Source organism: Drosophila mauritiana, chromosome 3L (assembly GCF_004382145.1).
Source record: "Drosophila mauritiana strain mau12 chromosome 3L, ASM438214v1, whole genome shotgun sequence".
NCBI lineage: Eukaryota > Metazoa > Arthropoda > Insecta > Diptera > Drosophilidae > Drosophila > Drosophila mauritiana.
Genome location: NC_046669.1, coordinates 12,128,438 through 12,145,555, shown reverse-complemented (window position 1 = coordinate 12,145,555; position 17,118 = coordinate 12,128,438). Strand labels below are relative to the sequence as shown.

Sequence of the window (17,118 nt, the reverse complement as noted above, 5' to 3'; positions counted from 1 at the left end):
AACCGCAGAAACTGTAAGAATGGGAGGTTGGTTCATAACGAGAATCTTGAAATTACAGTGCAGTCGCTAAGTGGTTAATTCTGCGGTGAGCTTAGCGAACGAAAAAAGTCGTTCCGCCGATCTTCGTTTTCCCAAGAGGTTTGTAATAGGTTGTCTATGGCTGCTGTTCTTTTCTTTAGCGGTAACTATGACACAAATGGCGTTGAGAGAATCTGAGTGCATTCTACAAGCACAATAAGAGAACAAAAGTTCTTTGGCTTTAGGTGTGAGCGTTTGTTTGTGCCCGACACTCGTGCTCACAAGTGGAGTCAATGAAATACAATTTACTAATGAAATAACTAATTACACATGTCGTTTTAAGTAAAAGCAAGCAGTATATACTTCTACGCAGCTAGCTACAAAATCTTAAGATATTAATATCGGCTAGCTTTTGTCACATCTATACTATACTCTGAGATGCTAGAGTTTTACCCGCTGCTGTACGTGTGAGCGCGCGAATGTGTGTCGGCATTATGATTGTACGCTTATTATTATGGCCGCATACGAAGTAATTTCCAAGTTAACTTTTCAGTTGAGCGCTGGAACAGCTGAAGAACGCGAGCGTCCAGATCGGATCGCCATCCGAATCCGATTCAAACTGAGACACAGCTACAGATACTCGTTCTCGTTCTCGATTTAAGTCGCTAATTGTCGCGTCAAGTGCTCCGCTTTGTGTGCTGACCCCAAACACTTGTTGACATCTCAACAATCGCGAGTTGGGCAATTCCGTGCAATCCGTTTGTTTTTGTGACTTAGTTCGGATTTTATGATCTAAAGTGATTTGTGCAATGGATTCGTGAATTGCATCTTCGGACAGAAACTACATTAAGATACTTTTTCACACATCCATAAGATTGCCCCGCGCGCGTATCTAATTCCAACGGTCACGATTACCTATTGGGATTGGGAGTGGTGGAGAGTGAGCTTTGCGGTGCAAAAGTTTCCAATCAACAGCTGTTTCTCGAGCTTTGGGGTTTATTTTCCCTTCTCCAAGCTGAGAGCACTGCACTTTGCAGAGAGAGAGAGAGAGCGCGAGCGCGAGAGAGCGTGGGGCAGGTTTTATCAGTTTGAAGTACGATTCATAGAGATAAGAAAAAGTCGGCGGCGGGTGTTAAGTCACTTACACAATTTATCGCTTCTTCGCCTTTGCGCAATCGAATGGAAAAGCGGATTGCATTCTATTCTCATACCCGGTTGAAGTAGCAGCCGGATCACCCGGACATCATGAACAAACTACGGGCCCTGCTGCCCGGCCAACACTCCGGCTCCAATGGAGCATCGCGGCACTCTGTAACCCTGGATCCGGAGATCGGATTCCAGATCACCATCGACAATCCGAAAAACAGCGATCAGAGCAAGGGTTCCACGGCGGTGCCGGAACTAAATGTCCACCTCATCGCAGCGCGACATTTGCCCTCTCTTTTCGGCTTCAAGATCGTCCAGGGGTATCTGATAAAGGTAAATTAGTGCTAATTAGTCACTATATGAGACATGCCATGGAGCTGGTCTGAGATAAAGGCACAATCAATTTGACTGAAAAGGAGAATTGCTTTGATTCTCCAACAAGTTGATAAGTAATAGTGTCAATATATACAGATTTTTAAGCAGTTTTCGATTATTGTATCCTTGTATTACGATAACACATTTTATCGAAAGTTATAAATACTTAAACTGTGAGATAAAAGCACGTTATTTGACAGGAAACAAATATATACTTGTTTTTACCAAGGATGTGAAATCAAAATAGTATACATTGCAATCTTTGCTTTTTTGATAGCGGATGACTAATTGACCTAAATCTTAACAATGTCCTTATCGTAATAATAATACAATTTAAAAATGATTATATTAAACGTAAACTTTTTGTGGTCAGCACTTGAATAAATAAGTTCTGAGTTTATGATTTCAAGATTCAAGATTGTTGCCAAATAAACAATCAATCGAGATCAAATGAATTAACACCCAGTTGTACACAATAGTTTTGAGTTATTTTGTTATCTCACTTCAAAGACGCTCAGCACATCCCATTATTTATATATTTTTATATCTAAATATTTCAAATTTCACACCTTCTTGGTCACAGGTGAAGCTTTTTCCTGGATCGAAACGCTTGGACAGCAGCATTCAGACGAATACATGGCCAAAGTTCAATGAAAATTTCAAGTTTCCCCTGGTGCCGGATATCAAGTAAGTGTGGTATAAAAATAATTTGCAATATTGTTATAAAAATTGTATAGATCCTCCATGAAACATGTGGCTCGACGTCCCGCAAATGGACAGGTGAACAGCTCGGATCAGGAGCCGGAACAACTCTTTTCCGGCCAATTTGTGGTATTTACGGTTTACGCGCTACTGGAACTTCCGGCAACGGTAAGTTGGCAATGAAAAGCTAACTAACTTGGATTAAATACCCTTCTTACCAGAACTTCAATCGCTTTAACAAGACATACCGCTCGCTGAAAGATAGAAGCACCAGCTTTGTGCAGCGTTTCGTGGATCCCACTGCTCCAAGTGAGGCGAAGACTGAGGCCGGTGGAAAGCCAAGTGACCAGGGAAAGGGCAAGAAGAAGTCGTCGGAGAGCACCGCTCGGGATGCCATGCCACCGCTGACCATCAGTGAATCACGCAGGAATATAGGTAAAGTAACCAAGATCTAAGTATCTAAGATCTAAGAAGTATCTTAAGTTGTGCAAACTAAGCACCAATTCTACTGCATACTTTTGGACAAATTTCAAATATCTCAATAATTGTATTGGTTTAAGGTTTGTGAAAATTGGGGATATATTTTCCTTATTATAACTATATATATGTACGTATATTCTACGAATATTCAGTGAATGCAAAATATTATACCCGTTACTCACAGAGGGTATACTAGATTCGATGAAAGGTATTTAACATGGTTAAAGAACGTTGAAGCAACCGTTTCAAATCCTTAATCAGGATCACTAATCAATCTGGTCATATTTGTCCACATCCGTCTGTCCGTCCGTTTGTCCGTATGAATAGCATACTTTCTTTGATGGGAACCAAATATCTTGAGCTACTTAGGTTATAATATATCTTTAGGCTACATAAACAAACCGATTTATATAGAAAATAGGATACTCATTAATCTACACATTTTGGCCTATATTTTTGTCATATATCTATAACTTTCGGTTTGATCTACATCTTTTTCCGCTTCAGGTTCCGTCACCTGTTACCTGGAATCGAAGCTCTTCCAGCGCAACAGCCGCACGGGGTGCTATTCCACGGAAGAGCTGTGGCTGCCTATCAAAGATATCACCACGACGGTGGCCAAGTCGTCACCCAGCAACAACAATGTGAGTAGGAAAACATGTGTAGAGAGGTACCTGACCCAGAGCATTGCTAAACAAGTTCACCCGAAATTGGTGTTACAAAACAAAATGCGACATGCGGACGACGGGTGTTTTTTTTTTTTTGAAATGTAATGGAGATGTGTGCGCCTTAATTGTGCAAAGTGAAAGCTTCCCGGTTGGTCGGGAAAACCACAACAACACAGCCACTATAAAATTTAAATGAAAGCAAATTTTTTAATTGCAACAGAAAGAAAAAAAACTATTAAACACTAATGTGCAGGCTGAGTCAATATTTTGCCGGAAAAAATGAATTAAAAAGCCAACCCTTTGCGTTTTTTCCCCTCACCTAATGTGGCGATATATCTGAAGAACCTATATGTTTGAACCAATTTTCTGTGTGGGTCAATTCGGGTTTTATCTTATCATGGCAATGCGATTTCAATTTGTTGACAAACCCTATAAATGCAGAGCTCTTTGCGCCCAGTTGGTTGGCATATCGTCAGCAGTTTGCTTACGAAATCCAATTATTGATTAAGTATCTTGTCATAAATGCATCAATTATGAGATAAAGGAACAGTGCAGTTTATTCTAAGATACTTTCCATTTCGAGGCATATTTAGTAAATTAGTTTTATTTTTATTTTTAGTTGGTTAACTCCACCAAGGGTGTGGTCGAGCTGGCTCTCGAGGTTCGAGATCTCCTGGAATGCGAGGCACCTGTGGATACTTCACTGCCCCCTGCCGCACCCACGAACACGCCCACTACACCCAATCCGCCCACTCCACCTGCCACCAGTGCGACCAACAATTGGCAACGGATGACCGCCGAAGTGAAGCGGAAGATGGGCATCAGCAATGCCGGTAGCAGCGACTCAGGCAGATACCTGCTCCGGGTGACCACGACACGAATGCGCTGCTCCAATAAGGTTAAGGATGAGCTGGAGGCCACGGCGAGCTCCGGTGTGTATGTGAAGACCACAGCCTTCGAGCACGGCATCTACATAGATGCCTGGAAGTCCCCCATCTTCTTTCCCTCGCTGTCCACCAAGTGGGACGATGGATCCGGCGAGGGTACGATAGATATTCCGCTCCAGAGACTCGATCAGTTGGAGGCCATCGTGCTGCGCATCACATTGGCCACCAAGAAAATGGGCAAGAAACTGGTGCTCGGCACCGTCATAGTCGGCGGAGATCAGGCGGGTGATACGGGCTCCGAGCAGATGCGACTCATCCGGGAATCCCCGCCAGGTCAGCGGGTGGCCGCCTGGCATTGTTACCACTAAGCCGTACTCAAAGCTACAAAGCTACTCCAAACTGAATGTAAATAGAAAAAATCCTAAGTTAAATGATATAGAAATTCCCTTGTGCATATATATTTCTGCTGTATGCATTTACTTTTCGATCGTTAAAAATATTAAATTTAATTGCGAATTGTAAAGTTTTCTTGCTTCTTTGGGAAAGTTTGGCTCATTTGAACGTCCATGGAGTGTAACATTCGGTTTACTGCCATTGGAAGTAGCTGTGCAGTGAACATAATTGTGCCTTATTTGGTATTTTTAAAAAATCAACAGCGAAAAAAACATATTTTTAAGGGATTGGTTTTTAAAACTTTAATAATTGTCCATCGAAAATATTTCAAAAAAGATTCTCAAATAACCACCCTCCCAAATAGTTTAATTTTTTTTTTATTTTATTTAACATTTTACAATTGCAATTTCACAAGTTGGGTAATGGGTATCTGTTAGTCGATCTCTAGTTTCGATGATTATGCGTTTATAAGATCCTCTGCATAAACAAAAGAAACGTTAGTATCGAACTGTCGAATTTCCATATTAAAGATAGCAGATAGTCTCCAGATGGAAATGGCAACTTCAATTTCTCGGGCCTGAGATAGAAATCCTTTACGACTCCTGCGTCCTGCATCCTGCATCCTGCGAAGGTTATATTAAGTTAGTTAACTATTGGATACTTAGCATTTTTACAACTCTTTTTTTACATTCAAATCAATGACGAGAATAACAACTGCGACGCAGAGAATACTTGTAACAAGCTTTGACAACATGGTACTAAAAACCCATTGTTATTTATGTTAATTGTATTTGATGACATTATCAAAATACTAATCGACTTAGCAGTTTCACCAGTTAACAATGTAATTATACATATGTTCATAACAAAATAATTTTTTGCTTTGTTTAAATTGTAATTTTTTTACTGGATTTTTATCTGTTATGTTTTATCTTTTGCAAAAAGAAACTGTTTTTGATCCTTGATCGGAATTACCGAGTTCATCCATGTCCGTTTGTCCGTTCGCTTGTCCGTATAAATCGTATATATGCGGAGAGCTAGGAAACTATAAAATAATAATTAGTTCCACCATCAAATAGTCGATTAAGTGGGCTAAAGCATTAATTTTAGCATTTTGAAGATCAATGATTAATTTCAAATTAAAAAAATATTTTTTCTGTACTAGAGTAGAACAGACTTCGTTTCAGTTTTTCTCGGTGTACTAGCACCTTGCCTGCATTCGCAATTCGCAGAAATCGTGGAAGCATTTGTGCGTCCGCCTGGGATTTTCAAAGCGATCCGCACATTTTTCATCCGGTTCCAGTCCACTGTGCACGGCCAACATGTGTGTGGAAAAGTCAACGGCAAACGCGACGTTTTTCAGCTCGCCGCGGAGCGTTGGCGTTTTGCTTCGCTCAGTCTCAGTTCTCGAGAAGACGTCGGTTGGATCGGATCGGATTGGATCTGAACGAAACGGAACGGAATACGGGATACGGAACGGTTGGGCCTGGACGGGATCGGGTTGTTTACGCGGAGTTTGCGAGGCGACATCCGACATCCGACGTGGTTCTCCAATGTAAAAATAAGAACTGCTCCAATATGTGCGCGCGAAACGAATTTTGAAACATTTTCGAAAAGAAAAAAACCGAGCGATCCAGTAGTGTCAACCAGGTAAATTAACGCTAAACGGTTGACAGTTCAATATTCGAGTCATAAAAGCCAAATGTATGGGCCAGTTAGCCGTGCTTATATGCAAAGTGCGTCGGTTTATAGTTCTTAAACCGAAGCGAAAATGCTGCCAAGTCGCTAATCGAAGTGCAGCTGAAGGATGGTGCCAAGTGATAAATGGAATATAAAAATGTTTCATTCATGAAAACAATCCGCGTTCGCATAGCCACAAACACCCATGAACGCAGATGTATTTGGATCCGCACGCATGCTATTCTACACACGCAGTCAAAAAAATAGCAATTAAAATAAGGAACAAAAACTAAAAGATAATGTTATTTCCCATGAATCATGCAAGTTTCCCAAAACAAAAAAAATAGTGCTGTTTCGTAGCGCTTATACAAAATTCCCAAGAACACATATTTGTGGTTGAATTATTCGGTTGTCTTGAAAATAAATTATGTTAATGAGAATTTGGAACGGAAATGTTTATGGAACTTGAAAATAAAACACACTGTTTAAAATAATTTGGAAGCTGCTCTACAAACTTTGGAGTTATATTTAAAATACAGCTTAGATACATTTTTAAAGCATTTGATAGTTTTGTATTCTCTGGAATATAGAAAGAGTTTTGTAATTATTAGACAGTTACATCATGAATCGAATGATGATTGATTGATCTACGAAAAAGTACACAGTGCGTTTGTTTATCAATCTTGAAGATACATATGCGGCGTACACTGCTATTAATTTGACCCCATCTGTTGCTGCATGTGTGTTTAAAATGCATTTAATTCATCTGTGGAACATTGGGTGTTCTGGTGGTGGTGCGGTGCGGCGGGCAGGGGATCCATGGATGCGTGGATGTGGACTCCCTGCCCGGATGATCGGATGCTGGGTGCCTGGGGATCGCCGGCTTGTGGGGTGCTGGGCGGAGGCAGTTCGTCGGCGTCTTTGCGATGCCATCGATGTCGATGAAACTTGTGCATTTGTGTGTGCGTGGATGCGAAGCATGATTTATTTCCAACACTTCCGCTAATACAACTCATGTGGATGTCGCACAGCGGACTTAATGCCCCGCCGATTACAAAAGGCTGACTAACAAATAAAGCTGGCCAAAATCTGTGGACAATACCAAATGCTCAAATGGCCTATTCTGCCCACGAACTGCCCACTTAGTCGGCAGATAAATAGGAAAAACAAAAGCCAGCGACAGTCAGCTCGCAGCGATTGGGCTTTTTTTTTTTTAGTAGCTGGTCACGTCATTAAAATTGCATTTGGTTAAACGGGCCCGCGGACATGCAACACACACACACACACACAACGACATTTGATTGGCCATACTAGACATTGTGGCTAGCCGGCCAAAGAGCCACAAAAAATAAATCAGCCAGCTGCACTGCGAAAAAGTTCTAGTGAAAAACAAAAAAGAAAATATTAAAAAATATTGTAAATCACTTTCTATCTCTTGTTAGCACAATCCAGCTGACCTTTCGTTTATTTAAGTTAGGTGCATCATAAACGTTTTTTAATTTTCAGATAAAGCAACCTTTGCATATTTATCAAAACAACGATATAAATATTCAAGGGAATGCTCACTTTAACAAGTTTTTAATTAAGTACACAACTTCAATGGCAGAACTTGGATTCGTTTACATGTAAACAAAATTAGTTTCAGTAAAAAAATCCAAGGTGACAAAGGGGTTTTTCAGCTACCCCGTATGACTTAATAGAGTTTAAAAAAAAAAAATAACGAAACTTCAAATCTAAACTAAAATAAAAAATAGCATCACTTATTCATATAATTATATTTACCAAATTTTTTTTTTTACAAAATTAACAGATATAACTAGATATTCAAAGTGTCTTTTAAATAAAGTATAAATTATTTTTGCCAGTGCAGAAAACTCAAGACTCTATAAGCGGCTGGCCAGATCCAAATTAGTACATTTTCATTCATAAAAAATCGTTGTGGTCTACTCCGCAGCAATTTAAGAGCGAATGAAAAACGTGAAAAATAGTTGGACCGCATGCCGAGCGGGCGTAGGCAGTGGGTGGGTGGTGGAAAGTGGGCGGTGGGTGGTTGTTCGGATGGGTGGGCGATTCACCTTGTTTGCGGAACTGGTAAACAAATCATAATACTCGCCGCTTACTCACCTGTAGGAATTCGATAAACTGGTCACTGGATACGCAGTGAACGGCATCTGGGAAATATTATGATATTTATGAGATGCGTACTCGACCCCGTCATATTTGCCTTTTAATCGCACTTTGTCAAGGTAAGGCGATTGCGGGGGGCGGGCCAACTACTGCGGTTTGTTTACACGAAACGGATTGGAACGAGAGCGGTACGGGAGCGGTATGGAAGCGGTACGGATACGGAGACGGAGGTGGAGGTTGTTGCTGCTCTGTTTGCTATGCGGACGCATCGCGATCTAAATTAAGAAGCAGCGTCGCTCGAAGTACACACAAATGTACATAAATAATTTGTTTGAACGCTGGGGTGGACATTTTAGTGGTTTACAAAAACCGTTTATTTCAGCCAAATCAGCAAAAAACGAACAGCGGCATAATATCTTACGATCTTACAGTATCCTTGAGATACGACCAGAACGTGCTAAGTCTGGGGAAATATGAAACCTTTGATGGACCAACAAAAACAGCCAGACAAAATCAATTAAATGTGCTAAAAGCAAACAAATATCTAGAACTATAAAAGTTTATTTTGGCAAACAAAGAAGAGTGTTTAAAATAAATATGTTTAAAAATATGCTTAAAATTAGATAGTTTACTAAGCGTATGAAATCGAATAATCCTTTAGATATTTATATTAAAATGAGAAAAACTATCTAAATTTAGAGTGTATACTACGGAGGTTATATTATTTTTTGAGAGACTATAGAAACCACCTTACTTTCACTTTTGCTTTCTTCGCTTGAAACCAAATGCATTTCATAGTAAGTTACACAAATAATACTAAAGTATTTCCTGGTTTTATCTCGCCAAGAACTTAACTCCCGCCAAACATCGCTTTTCGAAATAGTTTATAAATCATTTTGTTTACTCGCAGATGACGTCACATAGATTTGGTGGGGAAATGTCCGCGGCGATGTATAAATCATGTGTCGTCAGGTGTGTTAAAATAGTATCTAGTGGTTTGTTTGTTGTGAATCTGTGTATCCATCAAATCCGTCGAAAGATTCTTCACGCATCGCAAGTTACTCAATATTGGATGCTTATAAAATTGAATATATGTATATCCGTATGTTTGTTCAGTGGGCGCTGGATGTACATATGTATTCACATCGAGTTATTGGTGTACACCCAAAGAATTGGGTTCAGTGTCTGGGATCTTCGCTGTTTTATTGCACCGATTTTTATTGGAATTTAGCGCGGCATATAAATGGCCAATTTGCTGCAAACTTGGTCGGGATGGCAGTGTCGAATTTGGTCATTTGGAATAACCAGAATGCCGAATGTGGGAGAGAGGATCGTGCGATGCATTCAACTGGTAGGTTGCCCCAGTGCATCTGACCTTATATGATCGCCAGTAGTTGGGGCGATACTTGGGCATCCAAGTATCTGACTATCCAAGTATCTGAGTAGCCGAGTATCTGAGCATCCGATCATCTGAGTAACTGAGCATCCGAGTATCTGAGTATCCAAGTATCTGGATATCCCAGTATCTGACCATTCGAGTATCTAAGTATTTCAGTCAGTATCCATTGACTATCCAAGTATCTGAGTATCTGAGTAGCCGAGTATCTGAGCATCCGATCATCTGTGTAGCTGAGTATCCGAGTATCTGGATATCGAAGTATCTGGATATCCCAGTATCTGACCATTCGAGTATCTAAGTATTTCAGTCAGTATCCATTGACTATCCAAGTATCTGAGTATCTGAGTAGCCGAGTATCTGAGCATCCGATCATCTGAGTAACTGAGCATCCGAGTATCTGAGTATCGAAGTATCTGGATATCCCAGTATCTGACCATTCGAGTATCTAAGCATTTCAGTCAGTATCCATTGACTATCCAAGTATCTGAGTATCTGACTATCCAAGTATCTGAGTATCTGACTATCCAAGTTTCTGAGTATCCGACTATCCCAGTATCTGAACATCCGAGTATCTAAGTATCTGAGTATCATTGTATCTGAGAATCTGAGTATCTGACCATCCAATTATCTGAGTATCTGACTATCCCAGTATCTGAGCATCCGAGTATCTGAGTATCTCAGTTTCGCGGATGTGGCCAAGATCCAGTGTTGACGCAAGTTCGAAGTACATTGTACTTGTTCGGTTTCTTCTGGGTCTACTTAAAATTCCGCGCTGCAGTTGGAAAATGAAAAGAATCAGACCAGACCTTTCATACTGAAGAAACCCACTTATGCAGAGGAGCATAGCATCAAAAGCACTCGGGGCACAGCTATCTATATATGTTTTCAATTTTCTCCTTCGTTCTCTGTTTGTAATTACATGTACGGGTATGTAGCTAATTAATTTCACTTTTTTCTCGAATTTTTTTTTTTTTATAATTTTACCCATGCTTTTGATCACTTTGGGCTAATGTCCCAGACAAGTTCAAATATTTGCTTTGTAGTTTGTGGCCGAAAGGCGAATGGTGAGATAGGGAGTCGGTTGAACGAACAGATTCACCAGATTCACAATATATATTCACTCGATCCAACAGCGGCATTGGCATCGTTTAATTGTGCAGTGCGTGGGGGGCACTCTTTATGTTTTTGGATGAGTCTACTTTGACGCAAATGAGTCGCTTAGTCTGGGTAAATTAGGCACTTAAAAGCATAAAACAAGTACAGGTTCAAGTACGCCTATGCTTTGGTATAGTATTATATAATTTAATTGGTAATTGAAGAGTGAAGAGGAATTTTGATGACTGCCATGTTGAGTAATCCCATGGGGTCAGCATAATTGTAGGGAGATACTTTCCAATGTTAGCATTCCAGAGAAATGAGGAGAATTGCTATTTAGGATGTTTCCTTTACTAAAGAGTAGCTATTTTAAGAATGTAAAATATTGAAGTAGAAATCTCAATACTAAAAGTAATTTAAAAGCTTCTGAAGTACGATTAACTTATTCAATTTGATCTGCATTAGTCAATGCAACTTCATTATTAAGCTGACTCTCAAATGAATGAATTTAGAACTTCTATATCAGCAAGTTATGAGTCTGAAATTGAAATAAATGTTATATAATAAGAGAGGGCACAATGCTTATTATTCAATTGTATTTCAAAGAGTTCGAGGTTAAGTTCAAAACGGCTTTAAATTCGTTGCGCTTCTGGAACACCCAAATAACATTCACACATCAATCGAATCAATTCACTTACCCACATTTCATTTCTATTCGCAGTGCATTTGTCAAGGTTTTTGGATTCACGGATTCGTTACGACGGTATTGAAAACTGCCGATCGATTTTCGATTTTCGAGACAACGAGACCAGAAGCAATTGAGCATGAAAGTGGTGTGCTGGGTTTTTGAATTCCTCGCGGTGGTTCAGCTGCTAATCGAAACTCAGGTGAGTGTGTATAAGTCGATCAAGCCACCCACTTGTCGAAATTCGAATCAAAATCAAGTATCGTAAATTACGTCAACCCGAAGCAATTCGTTTGGGAACTGCGAACTATTTATTCACGAATGCAAGGTCAATTACCGCGGCCAAATTAGTCGCACTTTAGTTTTTTTTGGAATTATTTTGTATATTGTTATATCGGCGGAATCGGTTGCGGAACGACATATATATAGTTGATTCTCCTTGAGCTTGAGGTGTGCAGCACAGAGCGGTTCGCATTTCCGCATGATTTGATGGGAATGTTTGGGTTTTCCATTTCTGACTTTTCGACTTTTTCGATTTGGCCCTGACCTACGTCGTTTTTCGAGTGAGTCTGATTTATTGGCACCTCATTATGCGAACATAGTGTGTGTGCTGGTTTTTTTGACTCGACTAATTTCAGTTGTAAACATGGTCATTAAAATAATTTAGCTATTCAATCAATTCATTCACTAAAATCTCTTGATTAGCCCGTTTCTGCTCGCTGAAACGATAATGGCTTCCTGTTTTTGCAAAAAAAAAAAAAAACAGATGATTAGGTGAAAGATGTTAGCTGGTTGGAATAAATGAACTATTTTTGTTGCTGGATTTTGTCATTCGAGTGTACCGGTTATGCTTATTTTCCCGAGAATTTTTAGAACCAGTCGTTGAACTAATAAAACTTTTTGAAGCTGTCGTTAATTTCGAATCTCACTTTGAGGTCAGACAGTCTTAAAACTGACGCCATATAATTATGTCTAACTGGCACTCAAACTAGTTGAATACATTTCGAATAAAAGTTTGCCATCTTTCATTCAGAATTTTTGTAGAGTAAAGAATTACAGCTTTTTATTACAACAAAACATCAGCTTCATTATATTGGTTCATGTCTTAGTTCATTCAAATCAGAATTATAGTTATGAATATTATTCACGACTTAATTGTGACTCAAAATGAATCATGATCGCTTTCAAGTGAATATACTTATCTGTTGTAAAACTTGGCCCATTTACACGATCAGTACTACTCAGCAGCACAATGAGGCACCAGAATGTGTCCAGTTCCCCGGGGATGTGGCGGCTGTCGGGCGTTGGTGAAGAGGTTATGGCGATCGGTTATGTTGTCGGTCCTCGACAGACATCGAAGCCTATTTTCGACTGGGAGGACGGATGCAGGGATCCGCCGGATCGGTCGGCGAAAAGCGTGAGTTATTTATAGAGCGGCGTCGCGTCGCCGCCTGGCGTCCCATTTGGAACTGGAGCTGGGACCGTGGTGTACCATGGTATATCGCACCATACACACACTTTCCTCGGGGATCACACTGCGCTGGCAGACACGAGACTGTCGAGAGCAATGACACTTCAAATAAAAAGCGGCGACATGTCTGATTTATAGTGGTTGGATGTGTTTGTGGAAGAGGATGAGGATGAGGAGGCAGGAGAACAGGGAAGCTGGGCAGCGAATGTGGGCTCCTTGAGGCTAGCAGAAGAAGTCGTAGGGCGCAGATCGCATTTCACACTCGACCCCGCAGTAAAGTGGGAAATCCAAAACCCAATCTCTGACACACACATTCCTATTCCTATTGTTTTCACCCAACAGAGTGGCTATGTGCAGGAGGCGAAGAGGGAGATTTGGGATGCGATGGCTCACCATCGCCACCGACACCATCAGCACCACCACCAGGGATCATCGCATTGGGTGGATGGGCGGCGGGTGCACCGTCTGCGGATGCCACACCCACAGCGCTGGAGTGGGCGGCGGCGATCGATCAACCACCACCAACCCTTCAGCCGCTGGTCCCAGTGGTCACCATGCGACGAGGAGTGCGTCCGGCGGCGGGAGCGGTTCTGCAAAGTGAAGCGCAAGTGCGGACACACCAAGCACGTGGAGCAGAGCAAGTGCAGCCAGTGAGTGAAATATGCATAAACTATTAGTAAATATAATTTAAAATTATGGAAATTGTGAGGGAATCTTTCTTAAACTTTTAAGCAGAGAAGTTTGAATATTAAGTTAGATTTTTATATACTTAAAATGTAAGGACATTAAAGTAAAGTAGTTAATTAAGCATTATTTTATAACTATAATAATAGTAAATAACTAACTTAAACGTACCTAAAAGTATTTAAGGCCTTCTAAAATTTTAATTATATTTCTTTAAGTGCTTTCAAGTTTGTCTGGCGCAAATTAAAAGTTCATAAGCATATTGACTTATTTTTAAACCCATTTAGCACAAAGTCTAGCACAAGAGTACATGTGCACTACGAGTATTTATAGCATTGGTTCACACAAATATTAAGAATATTTTTTAGGCCACATTTTTTAGTTTGTTTATGCCCAAAAAATTCTAATTTGAGCAGCGTATCCTATTACTTTCCATACTTGAGAACAAATTATGTGTGAAATACCCTCAGATCTTGAGTATCTTTTTATACTCCACAGTTGTCATCCTGCACCTGCAATAAAGTGGCAGCCACCGTTAATTCTGGAGGATAGCCACATCCGCGAGAGAAACCAACCGCTTCCGCAAGCGCAGCCCCAACCCCAACCACAACCACCACCTCCTCCGCCTCCGTCGATTATCATAAATGCGGCGGCTGCGGCGTCAAGTGGTCCCACCGTGGATTATCGCTACACCGAGTACAAACCCCCACCAAACTATGCTCCACTTTATCCATCAACACATCCACCTATTTATGCCCCCACTCACCCCGCCGATCATCATCCAACCCACCTACCAACTTATCCACCGCCAACTCATCCACCAACTCCACCACCGACAAAGGTGGTGCGCCATCTGCCAAAATATCCGGGCAAAGATGTATTCAGCGAAGAGGATGTGGATGATGAACTTGAACCCGAACCTGATGAGGATTTAATTAGTTCCGATGAGCAGGGTGACTTCTTTGTGCTCAAACATCATCGCCACAGGCGAAGGCAAAATCATAGAAGACCCTCCCACAGGAAACCTCTCAAGGAGGAAGACTATGATGACTCCGACTTTGTAGACTTTGGCGAGAGGAAGTCACTGAGACACAGACATTTGGGCGAGGATAGCAGCGTGGAGGGTGATGTCTTTCAGTACGAGGACTTCGATTTACCTGACACTATGTACGCGGATTCCGAGGAATCCGAGGGTGAATACCGTAATATCACCTGGGTGCAGCCAGCCAAGGATGGAATAGCGCTAAGGCGACGCAGGGTCTACTCCAAGTGGAGTAGATGGACCAAATGTTCGCCAAAATGTACGACGAGGAGATACAAGTAAGCTACATATTTATGCTAATTAACTTCACCCCTTTCCAGTCAGTTACTTTGAATTCTTCAGAATTCAGATGATATTTCGAATATATAGATACACTTTAATTGAAAACAAAAAGATATATAGATCAAAGAGATGCCTTAAAAAATCCCACCAATAAACAATTAAAATGTACAACAAGGCCAATAAAGAAATGTTGTATATCTCCAGGAAGTGCCGCATCACTGATCAGTGTGGCCGTGAAGTTCTCCGGGAGATCGCCTACTGCTACACGGAGGGCAGCTTCTGCCAGCAGTGGCTGCAGACGCAGTTCCAGAAGACACCAGCCTTCGAGACGAGACCGGGTAGCGGGTCACCGGCCAATGCGGTGCGACGTATGCAATCGGAGCAGCCGGATGTGTCCATGAATGACCTCAACTACATAATGACGGGAAAGGGTTACCGCGGACCGGAGTATACTCCTCTAAAGCTGAACTGCGGCATTGTTCGCAGCGGAACTGGACGGAGGAGCATGTCCAACATGCTGAAGATCATCGGAGGACGGGCGGCGCGCAAAGGCGAGTGGCCATGGCAGGTGGCCATACTGAATCGCTTCAAGGAAGCCTTCTGCGGCGGCACACTCATTGCTCCTCGCTGGGTACTAACCGCCGCTCATTGTGTGCGCAAGGTGCTGTTTGTTCGAATAGGTGGGTTACCATGCCATGGGTTAGGGATTTCGAAGGCTATATCATTTGTACTCCTTTAGGGGAACACAATCTCAACTACGAGGACGGCACGGAGATTCAGCTGAGGGTGATGAAGAGCTATACTCATCCCAACTTTGATAAGCGCACCGTGGATAGCGATGTGGCATTGTTAAGGTGCGTTTGTAACCATATCTTATAAGTATCCTATTAAAAGTGACCTTATTTTATAGATTACCCAAAGCGGTTAATGCCACCACCTGGATTGGCTACTCCTGTTTGCCGCAGCCCTTCCAGGCACTGCCCAAAAACGTGGATTGCACCATAATTGGCTGGGGCAAGCGTCGCAATCGGGATGCCACGGGCACCAGTGTGCTCCACAAGGCCACCGTGCCCATCATATCGATGCAGAATTGCCGCAAGGTTTACTACGATTACACTATCACCAAGGTACTAGCTTACGGCTAAAGATTTGGTTATGGAATAACTTATGGCTATATCTTTTAGAACATGTTTTGTGCCGGGCATCAGAAGGGGCACATAGACACGTGTGCTGGGGACTCAGGAGGTCCACTCCTGTGCCGGGACACCACGAAGCCCAACCATCCGTGGACCATATTTGGCATCACCTCGTTCGGCGATGGATGCGCCCAGCGCAATAAGTTTGGCATCTATGCCAAGGTGCCCAACTACGTGGACTGGGTGTGGTCGGTTGTCAACTGCGATGGCAACTGCAAGATGCACTAGCATTCGTGGCATCTCGGTGGTTACTTCGTAGACATGGACTTGGGTCCGCAAAGTTGCAGAGGCTGTGAAAAACTAATTTACACTTTAAGTGTTCGATTCGTGCGGGAAATCTTCGCATGATCACCACATCACAATTATTATGTGCTCATTTTGAACTAGAAGTTGCAAAGGAAAAAATTCGATTGTAATTTAGACAACCAAATATTTGTGTAATTAAGCTCTAAAAGCACCTACTAATTGAAAGTACTATTTTCGATGGGATAGCTTTTCCCTTAATAATAGTTACAATTCTAACTTGCCTAATGTACATAACTGAACTCTTAATGTTTTATGCTGAACAATTACTAATGAAATTATTAATTTCTTATTTAAGTTAAATGTAATTACAGTAGGCGTAAGTTAAAACAGAAATCTGAGATTTAAGGTTGTAAAATAATTAATAAATCTGATGATAAAAGCCATATGAACCGTAGCTTCACCACTGAAATACACTACAATTAACACTTAGATCCTCTAAAATGGAAATGGCTAAGGAAAATTTCCCCTATAGGCGTACCAAA

General features: G+C 41.4%; 2 protein-coding genes across 3 annotated transcripts; both read left to right on the top strand.

The window, feature by feature from the left end:
* The first annotated feature begins 564 nt into the window (after positions 1–564).
* Positions 565–4,801, top strand: LOC117139819. Of its 2 annotated transcripts, none has more exons than XM_033302451.1 (6): positions 565–1,497; positions 2,123–2,226; positions 2,277–2,409; positions 2,484–2,676; positions 3,229–3,365; positions 4,009–4,801. In XM_033302451.1, the coding sequence occupies exons 1-6, from the start codon at positions 1,264–1,266 to the stop codon at positions 4,642–4,644; spliced, it is 1,437 nt and encodes a 478-aa protein (XP_033158342.1). In that variant the 5' UTR covers positions 565–1,263; the 3' UTR covers positions 4,645–4,801. The 2 variants fall into 2 exon arrangements, with proteins under 2 accessions (XP_033158342.1, XP_033158341.1); XM_033302450.1 differs by having other exon boundaries at positions 566–1,497; positions 2,463–2,676; positions 4,009–4,800.
* Positions 4,802–6,085: 1,284 nt separating this feature from the next.
* Positions 6,086–17,054, top strand: LOC117140265. The gene is made up of 8 exons (XM_033303091.1): positions 6,086–6,319; positions 11,692–11,857; positions 13,469–13,776; positions 14,309–15,130; positions 15,339–15,814; positions 15,874–15,988; positions 16,045–16,261; positions 16,319–17,054. Exons 2-8 carry the CDS (start codon positions 11,795–11,797, stop codon positions 16,556–16,558), a joined length of 2,241 nt encoding a protein of 746 aa, XP_033158982.1. The 5' UTR covers positions 6,086–6,319; positions 11,692–11,794; the 3' UTR covers positions 16,559–17,054.
* The last annotated feature ends 64 nt before the right edge of the window (positions 17,055–17,118 follow it).